Consider the following 27520-nt stretch of genomic DNA (forward strand, 5'->3'; position numbering starts at 1 on the left):
TGTGTGCTGTTCCCTGACTCTACCAATAATTAAGGCTAATAAACAGTTTTTTTACTGAGTAAAAAATAGCATTAATTGTAGGCAGAAATGAGGTCACCCTTTTTATTTAACCTTTAATTAACTTGGCAAGTCAGTTGAGAACAAATTCTTATTTACAATGACGGCCAAACCCAGACAACACTGGGCCAATTGTGCACCGCCCTATGGGACTACCAATCACAGCTGGTTGTGATACAGCCTGGATTTGAACCAGGGTGTCTGTCATGACATCTCTAGTACTGAGATGCAGTGCCTTAGACCGCTGCGCCACTCGGGAACCCATACTCATTCATTTCAAGTAAAAAATAAACCGTAAATTACATTTTATTATACAAAGAACAGCAACGTGAAACGTTGATAACAGTGCTTGAAATTATTGAAATAACGCTTTAACATTTTTAATGCAGAATTAACACAACTCAAAAGACAATTGGTCTGTAGTCGTAATAAGGTGTTAATCAGTATTGCCCTCTGGTGGTATGATTCGGAACTGGCAATTTACCCACGTTACCCTCCCGGACGTTAGGTGGCAGTAAACACTTGCAGTTGGTCACCAAATTCCCTTAATGAAGACCAAAGAAGACCAATGAGGAAGTTTTTACCTTGCTTCTTTGTTTAGTGTCTTCAAGTGCATATTTTTTATATTTCAGAAACCTTTAGCTAGCGTACAAATAACGAGCGTCATCTAGTCTGCAACTCAACTTCATGCACTTTTATGATTTTGTTTTGATTGAGTTAATTTAGTGTACATAATTTCTCATAAATACTAACGGTAGCTAGTTAGCAAATACAGTCAGGAGCATTTATTGATGTCAATCTCTGAAGGTTTGCTCAAATCACAATGGTGAGTGCCAGCTATCCATAACCCACTACACTGCTGGAAAGTTAATAATGTATTCATCAATGTACATGTTGTATGGGTTGTGTACAGTTAACCCTCAATCATGACTCAAATGCCATATCTTTACGTTGAGTCATTGGACGTCTCTTAGGTCTGTTTAGTAACGCGGGTGTATTAGTACACTAGTCACTGTCAATTGTATTGGTTTGCACAAAAAACCTCTGTGGGAAGCCAGAGGTTAAATACAATTTTATTTCAAGTTACTGTGCTGGTGGGCATGACGGTTGGTCAAAATGAGAGGGGGGAATTTGATACAAAATATATACAGTGCCTTGCGAAAGTATTCGGCCCCTTGAACTTTGCGACCTTTTGCCACATTTCAGGCTTCAAACATAAAGATATAAAACTGTATTTTTTTGTGAAGAATCAACAACAAGTGGGACACAATCATGAAGTGGAACGACATTTATAGGATATTTCAAACTTTTTGAACAAATCAAAAACTGAAAAATTGGGCGTGCAAAATTATTCAGCCCCCTTAAGTTAATACTTTGTAGCGCCACCTTTTGCTGCGATTACAGCTGTAAGTCGCTTGGGGTATGTCTCTATCAGTTTTGCACATCGAGAGACTGACATTTTTTCCCATTCCTCCTTGCAAAACAGCTCGAGCTCAGTGAGGTTGGATGGAGAGCATTTGTGAACAGCAGTTTTCAGTTCTTTCCACAGATTCTCGATTGGATTCAGGTCTGGACTTTGACTTGGCCATTCTAACACCTGGATATGTTTATTTTTGAACCATTCCATTGTAGATTTTGCTTTATGTTTTGGATCAATGTCTTGTTGGAAGACAAATCTCCGTCCCAGTCCTCAGGTCTTTTGCAGACTCCATCAGGTTTTCTTCCAGAATGGTCCTGTATTTGGCTCCATCCATCTTCCCATCAATTTTAACCATCTTCCCTGTCCCTGCTGAAGAAAAGCAGGCCCAAACCATGATGCTTCCACCACCATGTTTGACAGTGGGGATGGTGTGTTCAGCTGTGTTGCTTTTACGCCAAACATAACGTTTTGCATTGTTGCCAAAAAGTTAAATTTTGGTTTCATCTGACCAGAGCACCTTCTTCCACATGTTTGGTGTGTCTCCCAGGTGGCTTGTGGCAAACTTTGAACGACACTTTTTATGGATATCTTTAAGAAATGGCTTTCTTCTTGCCACTCTTCCATAAAGGCCAGATTTGTGCAATATACGACTGATTGTTGTCCTATGGACAGAGTCTCCCACCTCAGCTGTAGATCTCTGCAGTTCATCCAGAGTGATCATGGGCCTCTTGGCTGCATCTCTGATCAGTCTTCTCCTTGTATGAGCTGAAAGTTTAGAGGGACGGCCAGGTCTTGGTAGATTTGCAGTGGTCTGATACTCCTTCCATTTCAATATTATCGCTTGCACAGTGCTCCTTGGGATGTTTAAAGCTTGGGAAATCTTTTTGTATCCAAATCCGGCTTTAAACTTCTTCACAACAGTATCTCGGACCTGCCTGGTGTGTTCCTTGTTCTTCATGATGCTCTCTGCGCTTTTAACGGACCTCTGAGACTATCACAGTGCAGGTGCATTTATACGGAGACTTGATTACACACAGGTGGATTGTATTTATCATCATTAGTCATTTAGGTCAACATTGGATCATTCAGAGATCCTCACTGAACTTCTGGAGAGAGTTTGCTGCACTGAAAGTAAAGGGGCTGAATAATTTTGCACGCCCAATTTTTCAGTTTTTGATTTGTTAAAAAAGTTTGAAATATCCAATAAATGTCCTTCCACTTCATGATTGTGTCCCACTTGTTGTTGATTTTTCACAAAAAAATACAGTTTTATATCTTTATGTTTGAAGCCTGAAATGTGGCAAAAGGTCGCAAAGTTCAAGGGGGCCGAATACTTTCGCAAGACACTGTATATATTTTTTACTAGGTAAGTAGACTGAGAACACGTTCTCATTTACAGCAACGACCTGGGGAATAGTTACAGGGGAGAGGAGGGGGATGAATGAGCCAATTGTTAGCTGGGGATGATTAGGTGACCATGATAGTATGAGGTCCAGATTGGGAATTTAGCCAGGACTCCAGGGTTAACACCCCTACAATAAGTGCTATGGGATCTTTAGTGACACCAGTTTAACGTCCCATCCGAAAGACGGCACCCTACACATGGCAGTGGAATATTTTTTTAGACCAGAGGAAAAGGTGCCTCTTCATGAGCCTCCAAACAACACTTCCAGCAGCATCTGGTCTCCCATCCAGGGGACTGACCAGGACCAACCCTGCTTAGCTTCAGAAGCAAGCCAGCAGCATCTGGTCTTCCATCCAGGGGACTGACCAGGCCCAACCCTGCTTAGCTTCAGAAGCAAGCCAGCAGTGGGATGCAGGGTGGGAAGCAGGGTGGGAAGCAGGGTGGGATGCAGGGTGGGAAGCTACTGGTTTTATCTAAAGGATCCTATTATTAAACAGACTTTCCAAACATGGGTCTGTTGTAGAACCACTTTATCACCTTTATGTCATACAAGTCCCCACATGTAATCATGTTTTAGTCCAAATGTGTCTCGCTAGCAGGACTTTTATTTTCATATGAGGTAAGCAGAGAGGAAGAGGGTCTAAAACAGACCCACATTTGGAAAACTTTGTTTAATAATACAATCCTTTAGATATTTTGTATTAAATTCTACCCGTCATAATGACCAACCGTCCTTCCCACCAGAACAGTAACTTCTAATAGAATTGTATTTCACTGTCTTCCCACGGATGTTTTTTTGTGAAAACCAACACAATTGACAGTGACTCTAGTGTCTGTAAAAACACCTAGATGTCCTCTTTAGCCTTATGAGACAAAAGTCCCGATGCTGCGCAAAATGCTCTGTCTTAAAAGCAAATACGTTTTGGAGACATTTGGAACTTCATTTTCATATAAGCGAGAAATACTTTTTTTAATACAAAAATCACACTTCCTGTATGCAGTTTAGGTTAGGGTTATTTTGAAAAACGCATGCAATCCAGACAGAAATGTGGAATGGAATGGTCCAAATGCGAGCACAAGGTGAGAGGATGTGTCGAAGCTGAAGCCAGGTACAACTTTGCTAAACTGCTCACAGTAAGAGTATATTTTGTATTTTAAATGTTATTTATTACAGTTAAGTTCCAAAGATTTCCAAAACCGTATCGCTAGCGAGGATGAATAACATTTCTAAATGTTAAAACATCGTTGGGATTGTAGTTCATATGGAGCCAGCTGTCCTCCTTAACATCTGCTGAGAACCCAATACAAGGGCCAGCTGTAAGCCACCTTGAATCCCCTTGGGTTCTCGAGAGCTTGTGTACAGTATGCCTGAAGCCCCAACCCTGAAATACAAGCTGTTAAAATCTGTTCAGCATTCACACTTTTCTGATATGCATATAATGTTTATAATCAGAGATTACCAGAGAAAATGTCCTCTCAAGTCCAACATACCAGCTAATAGCAGTTAATTGTTTTACATAATAGTCATACTTTTCATTCATATTTTTCCTTGGGATGCGTGTCTGGTCTTTTATTTTAGGATGGTGAGAACAAACCCTGCCTGCCACTCTCCTTTACCGTACCTAAATCTGAGGGTCCTGATTGTAACAGTAAAGTCCAGAGTGAACAACAGGCTCCAGAGATGGCATCAGTGAAGCAGGAAGACTGCAGTCAAACACTGGGGCTGAATGTCAACATTAAAGATGAAGTAAAGGAGGAAGAGATTGAAACATTTGTGTATCATGGTAAAAAATACGTTTTCACAGTCTCAGAGTAGAAGTGTACGAGTGCTGATGTAGGATCGGTTTAACCTTTTAGATCATAATGAATCAGATTATATGGACGGGGAGACCTGATCCTAGATCAGCACATTTAATCTGTGTGACTTTAGGTCCAGGTGAACTGACAAGGCTTCAGGCTCCTGTTTCCCTGAAAGAGGTAACCTAGATGATGTCTCATGCTGCTCACCTGATTTACCATCAACCATTTTACATTTGTCTCCTTCGCTTGACGCGTAACGTTTGAACAACATTGGGATCGTTAACGTTTCGAAAAAATGGACACAACTGCACGGTGATCTAAATTTTATCACACAACCTCCTCTCTCTCCCTCACGCTGGCCTGCCTGCCCCCTCCTCTCTCTCTCACACTGGCCTACCTACCCCCTCCCCTCTCCCTCACGCTGGCCTGCCTGCCCCCTCCTCTCTCTCCCTCACACTGGCCTACCTGCCCCCTCCTCTCTCTCCCTCACGATGGCCTGCCTACCCCCTCCCCTCTCTCCCTCAGGCTGGCCTGCCTACCCCCTCCCCTCTCTCCCTCACGCTGGCCTGCCTGCCCCCTCCTCTCTCTCCCTCACACTGGCCTACCTACCCCCACCCCTCTCTCCCTCAGGCTGGCCTGCCTACCCCCTCCCCTCTCTCCCTCAGGCTGGCCTGCCTACCCCCTCCCCTCTCTCCCTCAGGCTGGCCTGCCTACCCCCTCCCCTCTCTCCCTCAGGCTGGCCTGCCTAACCCCTCCCCTCTCTCCCTCAGGCTGGCCTGCCGACCCCCTCCCCTCTCTCCCTCACGTTGGCCTGCCTACCCCCTCCCCTCTCTCCCTCAGGCTGGCCTGCCTACCCCCTCCCCTCTCTCCCTCACGCTGGCCTGCCTGCCCCCTCCTCTCTCTCCCTCACACTGGCCTACCTACCCCCACCCCTCTCTCCCTCAGGCTGGCCTGCCTACCCCCTCCCCTCTCTCCCTCAGGCTGGCCTGCCTACCCCCTCCCCTCTCTCCCTCAGGCTGGCCTGCCTACCCCCTCCCCTCTCTCCCTCAGGCTGGCCTGCCTACCCCCTCCCCTCTCTCCCTCAGGCTGGCCTGCCTAACCCCTCCCCTCTCTCCCTCAGGCTGGCCTGCCGACCCCCTCCCCTCTCTCCCTCACGTTGGCCTGCCTGCCCCCTCCTCTCTCTCCCTCACGCTGGCCTGCCTACCCCCTCCCCTCTCTCCCTCAGGCTGGCCTGCCTACCCCCTCCTCTCTCTCCCTCAGGCTGGCCTGCCGACCCCCTCCCCTCTCTCCCTCAGGTTGGCCTGCCTGCCCCCTCCTCTCTCTCCCTCACGCTGGCCTGCCTACCCCCTCCCCTCTCTCCCTCAGGCTGGCCTGCCTACCCCCTCCCCTCTCTCCCTCAGGCTGGCCTACCTACCCCCTCCTCTCCCTCACGCTGGCCTGCCTGCCCCCTCCTCTCTCTCCCTCACGCTGGCCTGCCTACCCCCTCCTCTCTCTCCCTCACGCTGGCCTGCCTACCCCCTCCTCTCTCTCCCTCCTCTTTCTCCCTCACGCTGGCCTGCCTACCCCCTCCTCTCTCTCCCTCACGCTGGCCTGCCTACCCCCTCCTCTCTCTCCCTCCTCTTTCTCCCTCACGCTGGCCTGCCTGCCCCCCCTCTCTCCCTCACGCTGGCCTGCCTGCCCCCCTCTCTCCCTCACGCTGGCCTGCCTACCCCTCCTCTCTCTCCCTCACGCTGGCTCACCTGCTCTTTCTCTTCTCTAATGTGAGTGTATGTTCAGTCTTCGATCTGTTGCATGTCGAATATCCTCATGTATTCATTGATGTTAGGATCCTGTTTTACTGAAGTTGTGAGAGACAGATCTTGATTACCGATAGATAGTCCTAGTGAACAGTTCTGTCTCTTATCTGTCTGGTGGCCGACCTGCCTGTTCCCTTACCCTCTCTCTCAGTCCCTTGCTAACTCGCTTTGGATTCTAGCTGACTCAAATCTTGGCACTTAGAAATGGGAGTTGACACTGAGAGTTGACGTGCAAGGGAATCTATTATTTTGTAGTTGGCTCTCCACCACTACGTCATCGTTGTTAACAGTTGGAAAAATGTCAGAGAAAGGCCAGCGACAGCAGCGAAGTCCTGTATGGTGGCGATATTTTGAGAAGTTAAAGGAGAAGGTGGTGGAATGCAAACTGAGAAGGACACACCGTGAGACCCGGGGATGGAGTAGTGATGACTGCGGTAGACTGAACTGCATTAGTTTTCATATGCTGGACCCTTTTGCCTGATGAATACATGCCATTTTATTATGTTTGTCGTATCTTTTAAACCTTAAAAAAAAAAAAAAAAAAACTGTTTAAACCTTTAAATAAATAAATAAAAATAAGTCACATCTCTATTCTTCAACCGTAGGGCCGGCTGGAGGGTTCAAAGAAGAGACGGAAGAACACAAAGTCTTACTACTCAAAGGTCTGCGTTTCCTGTCTTCTCACACATGGAAACATATTTAAACCACAGTTCAGAATCTGGACAGAATTCAAACCAACGAGGCATTCTAAAATGTCATTTTAGAATGCCTCGTTTCGGGGAGTATGATACATGCACACCCATCAGGCTAATGGCATTCACCTGTCACTGGGGCATGCATTCCCCCCCCCCCCACACAAATTACAACAAAAACACAATTGAATAATGGTCTAGCACCTTACTTTACGGCTATGTAGGCCCATGATAGAGGTGGACAATTGTGCTAAGCTCGTAACCCATTGTTTTTATTCCTCAGGAATCAAGGGAACCAGTGCCGCCTCTAGCCTTTTGAGGGCCCTAAGTGGGCAAAACGTACAAAAGTTTGGGGCCACTTAGAAATTTTCTTGTTTTTGAAAGGAAAGCAAAACATTTTGTCCATTTTTAAAATAACAACCAAATTGATCAGAAATACATTGTAGACAATATTAATGTTGTAAATGACTATTGTAGCTGGAAATGGCTGATTTTTAAAAATGGAATATCTACAGAAGTACATTATCATCAACCATCAACCATCACTCCTGTGTTCCAATGGCACGTTGTGTTAGCTAATCCAAGTTTATAATTTTTATAAGGCTAGTTGATCATTAGAAAACCATTTTGTAATTATGTTAGCTCAGCTGAAAACTGTTGTGCTAATTAAAGAAGCAATACAACTGGCCTTCTTTCGACTAGTTGAGTATCTGGCGCATCAGCATCTGTGGGTTCGATTACAGGCTCAAAAACAAAGACCTTTCTTCTGAAACTCGTTAGTCTATTCTTGTTCTGAGAAATGAAGGTTATTCCATGCAAGAAATTACCAGGAAACTGAAGATATTGTACAACGCTGTGTACTACTCCCGTCACAGAACAATGCAAACTGTCCCTAACCAGAATAGAAAGAGGAGTGGGAGGCCCCGGCGCACAACTGAGCAAGAGGACAAGTACATTAGAGTGTCTAGTTTGAGAAACAGACGCCTCACAAGTCCTCAACTGGCAGCTTCATTAAATAGTACCCGCAAAACACCAGTCTCTCAATGTCAACAGTGAAGAGGAGACTCCGGGATACTGGCCTTCTAGGCAGAGTTCCTCTTTCCAGTGTCTGTTCTTTCGTCCATATTAATCTTTTCTTTTTATTGGCCAGTGATATGGCTTTGTCTTTGCAACCAGCATCCCGTAGTCGCCTCTTCACTGTTGACGTTGCATCCCGGCCAGACCCTCCGCAAACCCGGACGACGCTGGGCCAATTGTACGCCGCCCTATGGGACTCCCGATCACGGCCTGGTTGTGATACAGCCCGGGATCGAAACAGGGTCTGTAGTGACGCCCCTGGTAACTTAGACCGCTCGCCACTCTGGAGGCCCAAAATGTAGGAGTTCTAAAGCTAATTTCCTTCAATTCTGCACATTTTTCTATTATATCTGTGTGAGAGTGACTACCAAAAGTGATGTGCCCCCCCCTGGAGGTGATGGTTACTACAAGGTTTAGATATCTGGCTAGACTACCTTACCTAGCAATCTAAAACATGTCAGCTGACATGGGTTAATTGAGTGACTTACGTAAGTGGAAAACTGCCAATGCACTACTAAATTTTGAAATTACACCTCGAGTATTCTACTTTGAATAAATCTCAACAGACTGAGTTCGTATTAAAAACGCAACCCTGGCGGCTGCAAGGCCCTATGCGCAGCTTGTAGTTTGAGTATAGGAAGAGGCGGCACTAAATGGAACCATCGGAGGAGAGCTGGCCATAATCTTCTCCGGTGAAATGTTGTCTGAAATGTATCGGACATTTAACTCTGAAACAGAACCAACCTCTCAAAAGGACCAACCAGTTGAAATGTATCGGACATCTAACTGGGAAACAGAACCAACCTCTCAAAAGGACCAACCAGTTAATGTATCGGACATCTAACTGGGAAACAGAACCAACCCCTCAAAAGGACCAACCAGTTGAAATGTATCGGACATCTAACTGGGAAACAGAACCAACCCCTCAAAAGGACCAACCAGTTGAAATGTATCGGACATCTAACTGGGAAACAGAACCAACCTCTCAAAAGGACCAACCAGTTGAAATGTATCGGACATCTAACTGGGAAACAGAACCAACCCCTCAAAAGGACCAACCAGTTGAAATGTATCGGACATCTAACTGGGAAACAGAACCAACCTCTCAAAAGGACCAACCAGTTGAAATGTATCGGACATCTAACTGGGAAACAGAACCAACCTCCCAAAAGGACCAACCAGTTGAAATGTATCGGACATCTAACTGGGAAACAGAACCAACCCCTCAAAAGGACCAACCAGTTGAAATGTATCGGACATCTAACTGGGAAACAGAACCAACCTCTCAAAAGGACCAACCAGTTGAAATGTATCGGACATCTAACTGGGAAACAGAACCAACCCCTCAAAAGGACCAACCAGTTGAAATGTATCGGACATCTAACTGGGAAACAGAACCAACCTCTCAAAAGGACCAACCAGTTGAAATGTATCGGACATCTAACTGGGAAACAGAACCAACCTCTCAAAAGGACCAACCAGTTGAAATGTCTATTCAACATGTTGCAGCAGGATTATTTCTGAGAAAGTTACTGTGAAAAATCCAGACTAAATAGAAGCTAGACTATCATTCTGGAGAGGGTTTACTGGCTCATTTTGCTGTAGACTTTCATAGCAAGAGATGCCTGTTATGACCGAGCAGTATTGTAAATCATATTGTGCAATATATTAGGTGCATTAACTTGAGTTATAAATTAGGCAAATGACTTGCTTGTTGCAAATGACTTGTTTTTCTGTTGTCATTTACACAGGAGAAGGACCTGACTACGCTGAACTTAAGGTTGAAGTTGAAACGTCCAGAGCGCAACACCGTGTAGAAAGCAAAGCTAAGGAGTCTAACCACTGCCCACACTGTGAGAAAAGTTTCCCATTCCCATCATATCTTGAAAGACACCTGCGGAAACATACTGGAGAGAAGCCTTATTCCTGTTCTGTCTGTGGGAAGTGCTTCAGGACGTCAACTCATTTAACCACTCACCGGGGAGTTCACACAGGGGAGAGACCTTACTCCTGCTCTGACTGTGGAAAGTGTTTCTCTCTTGTAAGTAACTTTAAACAACATCAGCGAACGCATTCTGGAGAGAAGCCTTACTCCTGCTCCGATTGTGGAGACAGTTTTTCTCAACATGGTAACATGCGTCGTCACCAGAAAAGACATACTGGAGAGAAACCTTACTCCTGCTCCGATTGTGGGAAGAGTTTCATTACAACATCTGAATTAATCAGTCACCAGAGAGTGCACACAGGAGAGAAACCTTTCCACTGTTCTGTCTGTGGGCAGAATTACTTTAGCCTGAGTAACTTAATACGCCACCAGAGAATACACACCTAGGACAGAAGCCATATTCCTGCTTGACTGTGTGACGTGCTTCAAAACATAATCTGAACAAGAGGTCTTCACGAATCCACCCGTACCCGGAATACCCGAGAACCGATCCGATCCGGGACATGAGCAGATCTGGATCCAGAATTCTGAATAATGTTACAGGTCTGGTTCGGATCTGATTTGATTGGGTCTCGGGTATGTGTAATTTAACTGACTTGTCCGGAGGGGCCCGTACAGATCCGAACTCAACTACACAGAAACAGAGAGAGAGAGAGAGAGAGAGAATTATGATGATGCAGGAAGCTCCTCTCTCACACTGTCGAAGACATGGAGCGGTACCTACACAGTCCCAACATTGACCCTGTCTGCCGAGGATGGCGTAGAGAGTTCCTGCTCTATAGCTGTTATTGACCGCTACGCACAGAGGACGAGGAGCCCAACCAGCATGGATCAGGGGCAGGAGGAATGGCCTAACAGGGAGCTCCAGCGTGTAGCAGGGACATGAGGGAATGACCCAGCCTGACGGAGTGGAGAGAGCAGCAGTAAACTACAAGGGAAAGGTTTTTAATTTCTCCTGAGACTGATAGTTCCTACTCAGAGCAATAGAGCAGGAACTCTCTGAGCCATTACTGATCCTGTATATTCAATACAAGGCCAAAAGTATATGGACATCTGCTCGTCGAACATCTCATTCCAAACTCATGGGTGTTAAACCCATTTAATCCCACATTTTCCCAGACATGAAAATATCAAAATCATTAGTGACCCTTTGGAATAATATTTTTTCTTTTTTTAATGTTCATGGAGGTGAGATAATGGTGAGATAATGGTGAGATAATGTGATGTATACTGAATTAACATTTATCCTATGCAGTCATCAACATTCTTATATATCCCAGCCCACTTATGAATCGATTACATCCATGCCAGCCATAGTATCGGATCATGCTCTCATCCACTCCTGATGACTATGACTGATTGAGCTCAGAGAAGACGGGCCTAATCTTACAAAGTGTGTCGTCAGTGATCTTTGCACACAAAGATCACTGACGACACACTTTGTAAGATTAGGCCCGTCTTCTCTCAACGACATGAACTGAGGCCATTGTTTAATCAAAGCGATTTCTCCGCATTGCATCTGAAGTGCTTTCATTACTGTACATCACTGTCAAGTGACCAAACCTTTTGTTTGGGAGCTTTGACGCAACCATCTTCTCTTCTCATGGTGCAACCAGGAAGTAAACAGCTCATGTGACAATTTACACTAATGCATTGAAATGCTAGAAATATCATTCAGTAACATCTTTAGAGCCTAATAACGTTTTTTCACTGAGCCATTCAGTAAGGCCATTCTTTTGCCAATGTTTGTCAATGGAGATTGCAGATTTTTCTTTACACCTGTCAGCAACCGGTGTGGCTGAAATAAACAAATCCACTAATTTGAAGGGCATCCACATACTTTTGATCATGTAGTGTAGCTTACATTGCTTGTCTGTTTTTTGTTTTATTTTACCTTTATTTAACTAGGCAAGTCAGTTAAGAACAAATTCTTATTTTCAATGACGGCCTAGGAACAGTGTGTTAACTGCCTGGTAAGGGGCAGAACGACAGATTGTCACCTTGTCAGCTTAGGGGTTTGAACTTGCAACCTTCCGGTTACTAGGCCAACGCTCTAACCACTAGGCTACCCTGCCGCCCCATGTTTTGATTTTGAGTACTGCGCTGTTGGGAAGGGCTTGCAAGTTCATGTTAAGCATTTCACTGTACTTGTGCATGTGACAAATAAAACCTGAAAAATCAGAAATGCACGATATCTTTCTGTAGTAAAATAAAATTTGAAATCTTAGCTTCTTGATCATCATGTTTACAATGTTGTTTTTGAAATGGAAATATGACTCATATTACAGAACATGCAGTAAAGCTTCAAATTACATCACTTCCTGCTTGGTAGCATCTACAGACCGAAGATTAGTGTCATAGGGGAGGCCTGGGTCTGGGCCCAAAAGTTCAGCCACATTCCCACATTTGTATTAATTTTGAACAATGTATTTACATGCAAAATCCAATATACCAAACATCCTTCCCCCAACAGACATTTTTTTTGTGTATTACATTTCAGAACAATTCAGAATGTTGTGATATTTTTTTGTTTCAGTCAAACGGATCCGCCCATAAATGTATAGTCATTGTTAGCTGCGTATCGCTGCAGACGTGTGTAGCTACTCATCAGAGACCAATGTGTGTTCTTTATTTGAATGAAAAAGCATAATGCCATACTAACAGAAAACATGACATTTTAAAGGAAATAATTTCAACAAGAAGTGATAAATAATATAAAATATCTGAAATAATATTGACCTAATCCTCTTGTCCAGGTCTCTCTCAGGGAGAAATCTCCAGCTCTGGTCCCCCACCAACACCAGAGGGAACTGTGGAGTCAGCTTTACCCCCATGGAGGAGCTACCCTCCACCTCACCATCAACACCTTGGCCAGCACCAACAGTGCCACCCCAACCCATCACCTCCTGTCCTGCACCATCTCACTCCATCCACTCTGGCTCTGCTCTCCAACCCATCACCTCCTGTCCTGCTCCATCTCACTCCATCCACTCTGGCTCTGCTCTCCAACCCATCACGTCCTGTCCTGCACCATCTCACTCCATCCACTCTGGCTCTGCTCTCCAACCCATCACGTCTGGCTGGACACCACAGGGCTCCCAAGTCAATCTGCTCCAACAAATCCTGGACACACAGGATTTGTGCCTCAGCCACCCTTCCTCTGGGAACACCATCAGCCTCCATGTCCAGTCCCCTCACATTAATATCACCTACTGCACCACACTTTGATTCCCCATTCCCATTACCGGTAATCACAACCCATTCCCCCCAGCCATCACAAACCAGCCCTGCCCCAACCTCCCCTACCTTAACCAGCCCTGCCCCAACCTCCCCTACCTTAACCAGCCCTGCCCCAACCTCTCCTACCTTAACCAGCCCTGCCCCAACCTCTCCTACCTTAACCAGCCCTGCCCCAACCTCCCCTACCTTAACCAGCCCTGCCCCAACCTCCCCTACCTTAACCAGCCCTGCCCCAACCTCTCCTACCTTAACCAGCCCTGCTCCTACCTTAACCAGCCCTGCCCCAACCTCTCCTACCTTAACCAGCCCTGCCCCAACCTCTCCTACCTTAACCAGCCCTGCCCCAACCTCTCCTACCTTAACCAGCCCTGCCCCAACCTCCCCTACCTTAACCAGCCCTGCCCCAACCTCTCCTACCTTAACCAGCCCTTCCCCAACCTCTCCTACCTTAACCAGCCCTGCCCCAACCTCTCCTACCTTAACCAGCCCTGCCCCAACCTCTGCTACCTTAACCAGCCCTGCCCCAACCTCTGCTACCTTAACCAGCCCTGCCCACTCTCTCATCCCTCCAATCTCCAGATCTGTTAAACGGCGAGTTCAGGAGACAGTCCGGCCTTGTCCTACACCCACTGCTAAGAATCAAAAACATCAACAAACATCAAGAAACAAATGCAAATAAAATACAACAAGTGTTTAACTTGCTTTCTTACAGCCTCTTCACACTTACTACACTATACATATTGCTCACATGTAGTCTTGTGTACTTGCCACGGAGAGGAGGGAGTGGAAGGATGATGGGTGCTCCGGAATGTTTCGTTTTCTTCCAGTTCCGCACAACTGTTCTGTTAGCAACCCTGTTCTGTTGCTCTTCAACCGATCGCTCTCCGCACCTGCCTGCCTGTCTAGCATCACTACTCTGGACGGTTCTGACTTAGAATATGTGGACGACTACAAATACCTCGGTGTCTGGTTAGACTGTAAACTCTCCTTCCAGACTCACATTAAGCATCTCCAATCCAAAATTAAATCTAGAATTGGCTTCCTGTTTTGCAATAAAGCATCCTTCACTCATCCTGGCAAACATACCTTCGTAAAACTGACCATCCTACTGATCTTTAACTTCGACGATGTAATTTATAAAATAGCCTCAAACACTCTTCTCAGCAAACTGGATGTAGTCTATCACAGTGCCATCCGCTTTGTCACCAACGCCCTATATTCTACCCAACACTGCGACCTGTATGCTCTCTTTGGCTGGCCCTCGCTTCATATTCGTCGCCAAACCCACTGGCTCCAGGTCATCTATAAGTCTTTGCTAAGTAAAGCCCCGCCTTATCTCAGCTCACTGGTCACCATAGCAGCACCCACCCGTAGTATGCGCTCCAGCAGGTATATTACCTGATGACTGAAACAGAATTATTCTGCTGCTCTGTCGTTCGCTACGTACTTCAGTCTGAGACTGCCGTCATTTAATTAGTTTGTGGTGACGTCAAAATGATGGAGTGTTGAACAAAACAAAGTCGTCAGCGATTGGCTGATCTCTAACCGATCAGTATCATACGGTCTAGAAATTGTCAGGTGGTACTCCTAGGTCTGATCCAGACTCATTGCAGAGATCCGTGAGCTTGGCGTAGCGTTTGGTCCGAGCAAGGAGTTTGGGTAGCCAGGCAACACAACACACGCACAATTCATAGAAAAAGAGTGAACTAATTAGGGAAATGGCGCACATTTGATAGTTTAATGTTTTGACATGAACTGAGCTTAAGAACATGTTCTGTACCTTTTGCTTTGGGTTAATGTTTTGTATTCTGTAAAATAAAAGCAACACTGTCAGAATTTCTGCCCAGATGGTTGTATGAACAAACTAGTAACTATATAATGTATAATGGAGACTGGTATCAAAGACACTGGCTCTTGTGACTTAAAATGTGATTTGTTGTAATAAGGTGTAAATCACTATTGCTCTCTGGTGGTATGATTCGGAACTGGTAATTAACCCACATTACCTTCCCGGACGTTAGGTGGCAGTAAACACTTGCTGTTGGTCACCAAACGTTACTAATGAAGACAGAAGAAGACATATGAGGAAGTTTTGCCGCGTTTCTTTGTTTTGGATCTTCATGCTCAGTTTTTTTTTGACGTTTCGATACTTCAGAAACGTTTTATTTCGCTTACGAATAACGAGCTAAATGCAATTTTATGATTCTGTTTTGATTGAACGCATATGAGCTAATTTAGTATACAGCTTCTCTGTCGACTAGCTACTGTAGCTAGTTAACGTTAGTTAGCAACACAGGAGCCTTGACGTCAGTCGCTAAGGCTTGCTCATATCATGGTGAGTGCAGGCTCTCCACAGCCCATTGCACGGCTGGAAAGAACACAATCTATTGATTAATTTACATGTTGTATGGGTTATGTACAGTGCTTAAAATATTTTCAGTGTTCACACTTTTTTTCCCTGGTCTTATGTTTATAATCAGAGATTACCAGAGAGAATTTCCTCTCAAATCCAACATACAAGTTAATAGCAGCTATTTGTATTACATAGTAGTCATTTCATATTTTTTTATACTTGGGATGCGTGTCTGGTCTTTTATTTTAGGATGGTGAAAACAAACCCTGCCTGCTGCTCTCCTTTACCGCACCTAAATCTGAGGGTCCTGATTGTAACAGAGTGAACAGCAGACTCCAGAGATGGCATCAGTGAAGCAGGAAGACTGCAGTCAAACACTGGGGCTGAATGTCAACATTAAAGATGAAGTAAAGGAGGAAGAGATTGAAACATTTGTGTATCATGGTAAAAGCAGAGCACCACCTGTTTTCACAGTCTGCTAGTAGGACAATTTGTAGGATCAGTTTTGCCTTTAAGATCATAATGAATAAGATTATATGAACAGCAGGGACCTGCTCTTAAACCAGCTAGCACATGTGGTTCCTTGGAAGTTGTGTGAATGTACGTTATTGGTTCTGGGAACAAAGCCAAAAGTTTCCTGACTGGTAAAAAAAAACTGGTACGTTTTTAAAGAAATGTTCTGAGAATGGAAGTGAACATTCCCGCCTGTTCTAGATTACAGGGACGTTCTGAGAATGGAAGTGAACATTCCGCCTGTTCTAGATTGCAGGGACGTTCTGAGAATGGAAGTGAACATTCCCGCCTGTTCTAGATTGCAGGGACGTTCTGAGAATGGAAGTGAACATTCCCGCCTGTTCTAGATTGCAGGGACGTTCTGAGAATGGAAGTGAACATTCCCGCCTGTTCTAGATTGCAGGGACGTTCTGAGAATGGAAGTGAACATCCCGCCTGTTCTAGATTGCAGGGACGTTCTGAGAATGGAAGTGAACATCCCGCCTGTTCTAGATTGCAGGGACGTTCTGAGAATGGAAGTGAACATTCCCGCCTGTTCTAGATTGCAGGGACGTTCTGAGAATGGAAGTGAACATTCCGCCTGTTCTAGATTGCAGGGACGTTCTGAGAATGGAAGTGAACATTCCGCCTGTTCTAGATTGCAGGGACGTTCTGAGAATGGAAGTGAACATTCCGCCTGTTCTAGATTGCAGGGACGTTCTGAGAATGGAAGTGAACATTCCCGCCTGTTCTAGATTGCAGGGACGTTCTGAGAATGGAAGTGAACATCCCGCCTGTTCTAGATTGCAGGGACGTTCTGAGAATGGAAGTGAACATTCCCGCCTGTTCTAGATTGCAGGGACGTTCTGAGAATGGAAGTGAACATTCCGCCTGTTCTAGATTGCAGGGACGTTCTGAGAATGGAAGTGAACATTCCGCCTGTTCTAGATTGCAGGGACGTTCTGAGAATGGAAGTGAACATTCCGCCTGTTCTAGATTGCAGGGACGTTCTGAGAATGGAAGTGAACATTCCGCCTGTTCTAGATTGCAGGGACGTTCTGAGAATGGAAGTGAACATTCCGCCTGTTCTAGATTGCAGGGACGTTCTGAGAATGGAAGTGAACATTCCGCCTGTTCTAGATTGCAGGGACGTTCTGAGAATGGAAGTGAACATTCCGCCTGTTCTAGATTACAGGGACGTTCTGAGAATGGAAGTGAACATTCCCGCCTGTTCTAGATTGCAGGGACGTTCTGAGAATGGAAGTGAACATTCCGCCTGTTCTAGATTGCAGGGACGTTCTGAGAATGGAAGTGAACATTCCGCCTGTTCTAGATTGCAGGGACGTTCTGAGAATGGAAGTGAACATTCCGCCTGTTCTAGATTGCAGGGACGTTCTGAGAATGGAAGTGAACATTCCGCCTGTTCTAGATTGCAGGGACGTTCTGAGAATGGAAGTGAACATTCCGCCTGTTCTAGATTGCAGGGACGTTCTGAGAATGGAAGTGAACATTCCGCCTGTTCTAGATTGCAGGGACGTTCTGAGAATGGAAGTGAACATTCCGCCTGTTCTAGATTGCAGGGACGTTCTGAGAATGGAAGTGAACATTCCGCCTGTTCTAGATTGCAGGGACGTTCTGAGAATGGAAGTGAACATTCCGCCTGTTCTAGATTGCAGGGACGTTCTGAGAATGGAAGTGAACATTCCGCCTGTTCTAGATTGCAGGGACGTTCTGAGAATGGAAGTGAACATTCCGCCTGTTCTAGATTGCAGGGACGTTCTGAGAATGGAAGTGAACATTCCGCCTGTTCTAGATTACAGGGACGTTCTGAGAATGGAAGTGAACATTCCGCCTGTTCTAGATTGCAGGGACGTTCTGAGAATGGAAGTGAACATTCCCGCCTGTTCTAGATTGCAGGGACGTTCTGAGAATGGAAGTGAACATTCCCGCCTGTTCTAGATTGCAGGGACGTTCTGAGAATGGAAGTGAACATTCCGCCTGTTCTAGATTGCAGGGACGTTCTGAGAATGGAAGTGAACATTCCGCCTGTTCTAGATTGCAGGGACGTTCTGAGAATGGAAGTGAACATTCCGCCTGTTCTAGATTGCAGGGACGTTCTGAGAATGGAAGTGAACATTCCACCTGTTCTAGATTGCTGGGACGTTCTGAGAACGTTTTACTATGGTTCCCAGAATGTTGTCATGGGATGTTTTATTAACCTATAATTTGCATTCTCAGAATGTTATTTAAAAGGTAATTAAATGACGTTTTGAGAACATATTTCAATAACACTTAACACTGCTAGCTTAGTTTGGGTTACCTGTTGTGATCTCCAAGCACAGATAGGACATAGGGGTATTAATCATGATGGCACTGCATCAATGTGACTATAACCTATGATCTTCTGCTCTCTATTCCTGGAATTAGTCCACTGCTCTGTTCATTTTAGTCTATTCAAACAGACTCCATTTCAAAGTAAATAATCACTCATTAAGATCAGGTGTGGTCAGTTAGTGGGTGCGGCAAACGCACCTGAACACACTTAACAAGGTAGGATAGAGTTTTGTTGATTGGAGATTCGGGAAGTGTGTTGAATGAGGTCCAGCGGTGAGAGAGACGAAAGAAGCTTTCGAAAGAAGGTTTTCCGACACGAGTAGAAAAGAGTTGAGTCTGGGGGGGGTTGTTGTTTTTTTTTCAGTGTGGTCACTGCTCATGTTCCCAAAATGTTGCCGCCCGGAGGTTATGAGATGGAGTTACGTCTGAATGTCACTGGGCCGCAAGTCAAGTCGGGAGAAGAGGACTATTGGGATAGGCACACAAAGGTGGATTTCTGAAGAGGAATGGAAGGAGGAAGGAGAGGAATGGGGGGGGAGAAATAAGAGGTCGAAGAGAATAGCAGAGGTTGAATTTGAGGAAGGTGGAGATGGGGTGTCAAAGAGGATTGGTGTCATGTGCAAACAGAGTGAGCCGTACACCAGACTGAGTTCTGTAGGTGAAATGGAAGTGAATGAGGGCGAGTTAAGTGAGGTGTGGTGAAGAGTTTGGAAACGGAGCCTGGCGTCAATGGACATGATAAAGAAGAGTCTGGACCAGTAGGAGTGACTTTTTGGGGAGAACCTTTTTGGCAGAACCTTACCTTTTGGCAGAACCATTTGTGGTTTCAGGGTGGGTGGGAAAGGAGTTAGATGCAGTTGAGTCGGTGAAGGTAACCTGTAGTGGACTTGTGATGTTTGTTTCTTCTGACCAGAGGGAGCAGGCGGTCCATGTCATTCAACTTGGGGGTCAAGATCTGTTTCTTGCTTTGCTCTTAGGAACGGGGCACCATTGAAAGTAGTGATTTTTCTGGGGTAGTGTGGAGGTGGAGCAAACGAAGTTTAAATTCCTGGCGTTTGGTGCGACACAGATCCGGTGGTGAAACAGGAGTCACTGTCAGTCTTTTTGAGTCAGAGTCTCTACCTGACAATGTCATGTTTGGCTATATATCAGTTATCCTGTTAGAGCCTTTTGTGCTGAATCCACTGCCCTGTTTCAGGTGTAACATTTCTGGTCATGTCATAGCAGTTGGTAGGAGGGAGATCCCAATCAAGATGAGGGAATGGGATGGAGGATTGTGTTCTTTCGGTGGATACAGTTGTGACAACTGTAGAAGTGCCCTGGTTGCTTGTCATCAGAAGTGTCTGGTGAGAGAGAGAGGCAGGTTGAGGTGGCTAGAGTCAGAAGTGCAGAAGGTGTCATACTGAGGCAGTGAAGAAAGTAGAGGATGGGGTCAAGGATCCTAAGAGGATCCCTGTGAGTAGATCTGTGCCAGCACAGAGGGATTTGGCCAATGAGTGATATATGATTCAGAAAGGTTGGTTTCCATCTGTGCCACAGAAATGGAATGTAAATCACAGAAAATAGATGTTGTAGTGGCAGCTGCGTAGAACTATTTGGCTATACGAGATTTGACTTCAGAATAGTTCCAGGGTGTGTTGACTGGTGGTGTCCCGTGTTTTGACTGAGTGTGTGGTTAGTTGGCAGGGTGTTTTAGTGTTTCTTTTATTTATTTTTTCCCCCATTATGTATCACAAAGTATAATGGATTTATACTATAGCCCAGTTGGGGGTGGTAATACAACATTGGATGCCGCAGGGCACCATCAGAGAGTCGGGGCCATGTTCCCCACTGGGCCAAATGGGACGTGGAACGGCGCCACTGTAATGTAATTGGAGTCATGTGCAGGGGAACCTACTCACCTGATTTGCCATCAACATGTTATATTTGTCTTCACCGTAGGGCCGGCTGGAGAGTTCAAAGAAAACACGGAAGAACACCAAGTCTTACTACTCAAAGGTCTGCGTTTCCTGTCTTCTCACACATGGAACATATTTAAACCACAGTTCAGAATCTGGACAGAATTCAAACCAATGTAGATAACCGACATCACTCAGCAGTTTCATTTTAGAATGTTACTTCCTGCTTGCCTTGCTTCAGGGGGCAGAACAACACCCAATGACAAACAATACCTTGATTCTAGCAATGTTATGAAAAAGAACACGTGATTTTATGACGCATGCACACCCATCAGGCTAATGGCATTAACCTGCATGCTGGACTCGGTCCAAGAGATACACTGAGTGTACGAAACAAAATATTGCGTTTTGCCCCGAGAACAGCTTTAATTCATCGGGGCGTGGACTCGACAAGGTGTCAACTGTTGAGTGTGAAAATCCCAGCACAAAAAAAAACATAATTGAGTAGTAGTGTCCAACCTTATGTTGTGTTATGTGTTATGAAATGCACTTGTTAGATTCCACAAGAATCCACAATAATTGTTTTTACCTTTATCTAGGCAAGTCAGTCAAGAGCAAACTCTTATTTACAATGACGGCCTAACCCTAACCCGGCCAATTGTGCGGATACAGCCTGGATTCGAACCAGGGTCTGTAGTGACACCTCTAGCACTGTGGTTTTGTGCTTTAGACCTCTGCGCCACTCGGGTGCCCAAAAGTCTCCAGTGAAATGTCTGAAATGTATCGAACATTTAACTCTGAAACAGAACCAACCCCTCAAAAGGACCAACCAGTTGAAATGTATTGGACATCTAACTGTGAAACAGAACCAACCTCTCAAAAGGACCAACCAGTTGAAATGTATCGGACATCTAACTGGGAAACAGAACCAACCTCTCAAAAAGGACCAACCAGTTGAAATGTATCGGACATCTAACTGGGAAACAGAACCAACCTCTCAAAAGGACCAACCAGTTGAAATGTATCGGACATCTAACTGGGAAACAGAACCAACCTCTCAAAAGGACCAACCAGTTGAAATGTATCGGACATCTAACTGGGAAACAGAACCAACCTCTCAAAAGGACCAACCAGTTGAAATGTCGATTCAACATGTTGCAGCAGGATTATTTCTGAGAAAGTTACTGTGAAAAATCCAGACTAAATAGAAGCTAGACTATCATTCTGGAGGGCTTACTGGCTCATTTTGCTGTAGACTTTCATAGCAAGAGATGCCTGTTATGACTGAGCAGTATTGTAAATCCTACTGTGCACTTGATTAGGTGCATTAACTTGACTTATTAATTAGCATTCAGGACCCAAACTATCTGATTATTATGGCCAGAGGCTTTTTGCCTTTTGGTAGGCCGTCATTGTAAATAAGAATTTGTTCTTAACTGACTTGCCTAATTGAATAAAGGTTAAGTAAATATAGCACACCCCATTGGGCCTCATGGTTTAAATACCACACAGTTGCAACTGTTTCTTAATGTGACCAACAATGGAGAACACTAGTAAGTTCATAAAAAGTTTAGCCTGTTTCCTAGGAATTAATCATAAACCTCAACCTGATGCTGATTTTATATCAATTTCACATGTAGATAAAGGAAGAAGAAAACCAAAAGGAATGGAGAAAGAAACTGAAAAAAAGAGGCACCGATTCACCCCTGGAGATGAGGATCTTATTATTTCAGGGGTACTTGTGCACTGGGAGGACCTCTTCGGCGCCCAGGCCCACATTCGCCCCCGGGGGTCAAAGACGGCAACCTGGAACACCATCGCTGGGACCTTGACCTCGGCTGTGGCGAGATGTGGTGACGATGTCCGGAAGAAGTACAATCTCATACGGAGCCAAATCAAGCAAAAGGTTTCTTCTATCCGGACATTGTCTGGTGGGGGGCCCAACACCGTGCCGGCGCTGACCGACCTGGAGCAGCAACTTTTCTCCCGAATGGCAGAGACCGAAGCTGGTGTAGTGCCTGTTGATTTGGGATTTGGTGAGTGCTAATCTTGTAATTATAATTAAGATATAATTACATCATACTAATATATTATACATTAGGCCTATATACGGTATATTTCAGTTAAATACCTCACATTATACAATATTGAATTATGTATTGTTTGGTTTAAATTGGACTTAAAAAAAAAAGTAATCTAACATAATTAATTGAAGTTGCTGTTTGACATTTGCCTTAACCAGGCCTTCTTGTAGATTGGCCCTATCATATGTGCTACAAAGCAAGTGTATATCCAGATCAATTACATGAATTACTAAGAAATGTATATTTCGAAAACCCTGCTTCTGATTGGGGTTTAATGTTGATTTGCTCTACATAGATTGACAGAATGTAGGCCTACTGCTTCTGATTGGGGTTTAATGTTGATTTGCTCTACATAGATTGACAGAATGTAGGCCTACTGCTTCTGATTGGGGTTTAATGTTGATTTGCTCTACATAGATTGACAGAATGTAGGCCTACTGCTTCTGATTGGGGTTTAATGTTGATTTGCTCTACATAGATTGACAGAATGTAGGCCTACTGCTTCTGATTGGGGTTTAATGTTGATTTGCTCTACATAGATTGACAGAATGTAGGCCTACTGCTTCTGATTGGGGTTTAATGTTGATTTGCTCTACATAGATTGACAGAATGTAGGCCTACTGCTTCTGATTGGGGTTTAATGGCCATATGGAATGTAGGCCTACTGCTTCTGATTGGGGTTTAATGTTGATTTGCTCTACATAGATTGACAGAATGTAGGCCTACTGCTTCTGATTGGGGTTTAATGTTGATTTGCTCTACATAGATTGACAGAATGTAGGCCTACTGCTTCTGATTGGGGTTTAATGGCCATATGGAATGTAGGCCTACTGCTTCTGATTGGGGTTTAATGTTGATTTGCTCTACATAGATTGACAGAATGTAGGCCTACTGCTTCTGATTGGGGTTTAATGTTGATTTGCTCTACATAGATTGACAGAATGTAGGCCTACTGCTTCTGATTGGGGTTTAATGGCCATATGGAATGTAGGCCTACTGCTTCTGATTGGGGTTTAATGTTGATTTGCTCTACATAGATTGACAGAATGTAGGCCTACTGCTTCTGATTGGGGTTTAATGGCCATATGGAATGTAGGCCTACTGCTTCTGATTGGGGTTTAATGTTGATTTGCTCTACATAGATTGACAGAATGTAGGCCTACTGCTTCTGATTGGGGTTTAATGTTGATTTGCTCTACATAGATTGACAGAATGTAGGCCTACTGCTTCTGATTGGGGTTTAATGTTGATTTGCTCTACATAGATTGACAGAATGTAGGCCTACTGCTTCTGATTGGGGTTTAATGTTGATTTGCTCTACATAGATTGACAGAATGTAGGCCTACTGCTTCTGATTGGGGTTTAATGTTGATTTGCTCTACATAGATTGACAGAATGTAGGCCTACTGCTTCTGATTGGGGTTTAATGGCCATATGGAATGTAGGCCTACTGCTTCTGATTGGGGTTTAATGGCCATATGGAATGTAGGCCTACTGCACGAGATCCATCAAAGTTCCAAAGAGGGAACTCTGCTAGTTTAAGTCTGCGACCCATTTAATGCATAGAAACTGGCATAATTAGACAATGTAATTAATGGTATTATTACACATACAGCAATTCACCAGCAGAGGGCGGTAATTTGTAGTTTCACAAAATTGTCATTTAGAAAATGCTCTTATCCAGAGAGGCTCACAACAGCAATTAGGGCCAAGTGCCTTACTCAAGGGCACATCAACTGATGTATCACCAATTCGGCTCAGGTATTCAAAACGGCGACCTTTCGGTTACTGCCCCAAAGCTCTTAACCGCTAGCTTACCTGCTGGCCACGCTCATAAATGCTTTTAAAGTCACCATTGGCCTCATGGTGAAATCCCTGATCAGTTTCCTTCCTCTCCGGCAACTGAGTTAGGAAGGACGCCTGTATCTTTGGTGTGACTGGGTGTATTGATACACCGTCCAAAGTGTAATTAATAACTTCACTATTTTATCCCTTTTAGATGTGTTTGTGTGGTGTCATGAGTCGCCTATATGAGGCAAAGCAAAGTTTACATTTCACTGAGCCACACAACCTTTATTACATTTCATAAAGACAGTATTAAATGAGTACCTGATGAATGGAAAGGACAGAACACACTCCAGGAATAATTTAAGTGTATTCTATATTTGGATTAAAAAACAATACCACAATGGTTTACCAACGGAAAACATGACAATTTAAACTAAATAATTTCAACAAGAAGTGATAAATAATATAAAATATCTGAAATAATATTGACCGAATCCTCTTGTCCAGGTCTCTCTCAGGGAGAAATCTCCAGCTCTGGTCCCCCACCAACACCAGAGGGAACTGTGGAGTCAGCTTTACCCTCTGTCACCATGGAGGAGCTACCCTCCACCTCACCATCAACACCTTGGCCAGCACCAACAGTGCCACCCCAACCCATCACCTCCCGTCCTGCACCAGCTCACTCTGGCTCTGCTCCCCAACCCATCACCTCCCGTCCTGCACCAGCTCACTCAATCCACTCTCAATCAATGAATCAAATTTATTTTATAAAGCCCTTTTTACATCAGCAGTTGTCACAAAGTGCTTTACAGATACCCAGCCTAAAATCCCAAATAGCAAGCAATGCAGATGCACTCTCTGGCACCGCACCCCAACCCATCACCTCCTGTCCTGCACCAGCTCATTCCATCCACTCTGGCTTTGCTCCCCAACCCATCACCTCCTGTCCTGCACCAGCTCATTCCATCCACTCTGGCTTTGCTCCCCAACCCATTACCTCCTGTCCTGCACCAGCTCATTCCATCCACTCTGGCTTTGCTCCCCAACCCATCACCTCCTGTCCTGCACCAGCTCATTCCATCCACTCTGGCTTTGCTCCCCAACCCATCACCTCCTGTCCTGCACCAGCTCATTCCATCCACTCTGGCTTTGCTCCCCAACCCATTACCTCCTGTCCTGCACCAGCTCATTCCATCCACTCTGGCTTTGCTCCCCAACCCATTACCTCCTGTCCTGCACCAGCTCATTCCATCCACTCTGACTCTACACCCCAACCCATCACGTCTGGCTGGACACCACAAGGCCCCCAAGCCATTCTGCTCCAACAAATCCTGGACACACAAACGCAACAAATCCATGCTACACAGACCGCCCAACACATCCACCAAGCTCTTTATGATTTATTAGAAAAAGCACATGAAACACAGAAGGCACACCTGGATGTGGAGAAGAACCGGCTCCAGCTGGATAGAGAGCGCTTGAGGGTGGAGACAGAGCGCCTGCAGGTGGAGAGGGAGCGCCTCAAGATGGAGAAGGATCGCCTGGGGGAAGGGGAGGCGCTTCGGCAGCTCTCTGTCTCTGGGTCAGTCGCCCTAGAACACCAGACGCCTGTGAGTTCAAGAACTGCCAGTGCCTCAGCCACCTTTCCTCTGGGAACACCATCAGCCTCCATGTCCAGTCCCCTCACATTAATATCACCTACTGCACCACACTTTGATTCCCCATTCCCATTACCGGTAATCACAACCCATTCCACCCAGCCATCACAAACCAGCCCTGCCCCAACCTCTCCTACCTTAACCAGCCCTGCCCCAACCTCTGCTACCTTAACCAGCCCTGCCCCAACCTCTGCTACCTTAACCAGCCCTGCCCCAACCTCCCCTGCCTTAACCGTTCCTGCCCCAACCTCCCCTACCTTAACCGTTCCTGCCCACTCTCTCATCCCTCCAATCTCCAGATCTGTTAAACGGCGAGTTCAGGAGACAGTCCGGCCTTGGTCTGCACCCACTGCTAAGAATCAAAAACATCAATAAACAAATAATGTAACAAGTTTATTTTCTTACAGCCTCTTCACACTTACTACACATTACTCACATGTAATCTTGCGTACTTGCTACGTAGAGAGAGTGGAAGGATGATGGGTCCTCCGGATGTTTAGTTTTCCAGTTCTGTGTAACTGTTCTGTTAGCAACCCTGATCTGTTAGCAACCCTGATCTGTTAGCAACCCTGATCTGTTAGCACGTAGTGAGTCACTCAGTCATGGAGCAGGAGAGGAGGATCGGGCTGCCCGGGAGGAAAGGGGACAGTTGGAGTCGAAGGGAGGAGAGTCGGGTTGAAAAGGCAGTCAAGAGACAGAAGGGATGATTTCACAGAAGGAAGAGTAGTGGGAGAGAAGAGTAGTGGGAGAGAAGAGTAGTGGGATAGAGTAGTGGGAGAGAGCGAAGATTGCATCGGTGGTCTCATTTTGTGAGCTTGGGTGGCCTAAACACTTCGCGCCTGAGCCGAACAGTCAGAGCGGGTCTCACTGACTTTGAATGTGAATTTGCGCCAGCTCATCCAACCAGAAAAGCAGGCTGTTCCATCTTGGTAAGGGGTCTTGCCGTTGCCCACTGGTCATCCAAATACTCAATATAAATGATTGACAACAATTGTGCAATTTTTTATTTATTTTAAATACAGGCTCATGGGCAGCCGGCCGTGTCATTTATTTTATACACACAATGCATTCGGAAAGTATTGAGATCCCTTGACTCTTCCCACATTTTGTTGCAGCCTCCAAAAATGTATTAAATATTGTTTTCCCCTCAATCTACACACAATACCCTATAATGACACAGCGAAAACAGGTTGTTTCTAAAATAAAATAATCTGTAATACCTTATTTAGTATTCAGACCCTTTGCATCATGTTTCCATCCATTTTTTTTAGAAACATCAAGGATGAAGTCCACCTGTGGTAAATTCAATTGATTGGACATGATTTGGGAAGGCACACACCGGTCTATACAAGGTCCCACAGTAGATGTCAGAGCAAAAACTAAGACATGCGGTTGAAGGAATTGTCCGTAGAGCTCTGAGACAGGATTGTGTTGAGGAACAGATCTGGGGAAGGGTACCAAACACATTTATGCAGCATTGA

General features: G+C 45.1%; 2 protein-coding genes across 5 annotated transcripts; both read left to right on the forward strand.

Moving 5' to 3' along the window:
* The first annotated feature begins 619 nt into the window (after positions 1-619).
* Positions 620-14380, forward strand: LOC110505902 (proteoglycan 4-like). Of its 2 annotated transcripts, none has more exons than XR_002470902.2 (4): positions 620-883; positions 4462-4666; positions 7084-7140; positions 9999-12419. XR_002470902.2 is itself a non-coding variant. In XM_036962530.1 (4 exons), exons 1-4 carry the CDS (start codon positions 881-883, stop codon positions 14109-14111), a joined length of 1428 nt encoding a protein of 475 aa, XP_036818425.1. In that variant the 5' UTR covers positions 620-880; the 3' UTR covers positions 14112-14380. The 2 variants fall into 2 exon arrangements, 1 of the variants encoding a protein (XP_036818425.1); XM_036962530.1 differs by lacking the exon at positions 9999-12419 and adding an exon at positions 12949-14380.
* Positions 14381-15483: 1103 nt separating this feature from the next.
* On the forward strand, positions 15484-26435 carry LOC118944212 (protein FAM186A-like). Of its 3 annotated transcripts, XM_036962527.1 has the most exons (5): positions 15484-15767; positions 16035-16229; positions 20553-20609; positions 22150-22545; positions 24889-26435. In XM_036962527.1, exons 2-5 carry the CDS (start codon positions 16127-16129, stop codon positions 26412-26414), a joined length of 2082 nt encoding a protein of 693 aa, XP_036818422.1. In that variant the 5' UTR covers positions 15484-15767; positions 16035-16126; the 3' UTR covers positions 26415-26435. The 3 variants fall into 3 exon arrangements, with proteins under 3 accessions (XP_036818422.1, XP_036818423.1, XP_036818424.1); XM_036962528.1 differs by lacking the exon at positions 15484-15767 and having other exon boundaries at positions 16064-16192; XM_036962529.1 differs by lacking the exons at positions 15484-15767; positions 16035-16229 and adding an exon at positions 16775-18940.
* The last annotated feature ends 1085 nt before the right edge of the window (positions 26436-27520 follow it).

This window comes from Oncorhynchus mykiss, chromosome 25, assembly GCF_013265735.2.
Source record: "Oncorhynchus mykiss isolate Arlee chromosome 25, USDA_OmykA_1.1, whole genome shotgun sequence".
NCBI classification, from domain to species: domain Eukaryota; kingdom Metazoa; phylum Chordata; class Actinopteri; order Salmoniformes; family Salmonidae; genus Oncorhynchus; species Oncorhynchus mykiss.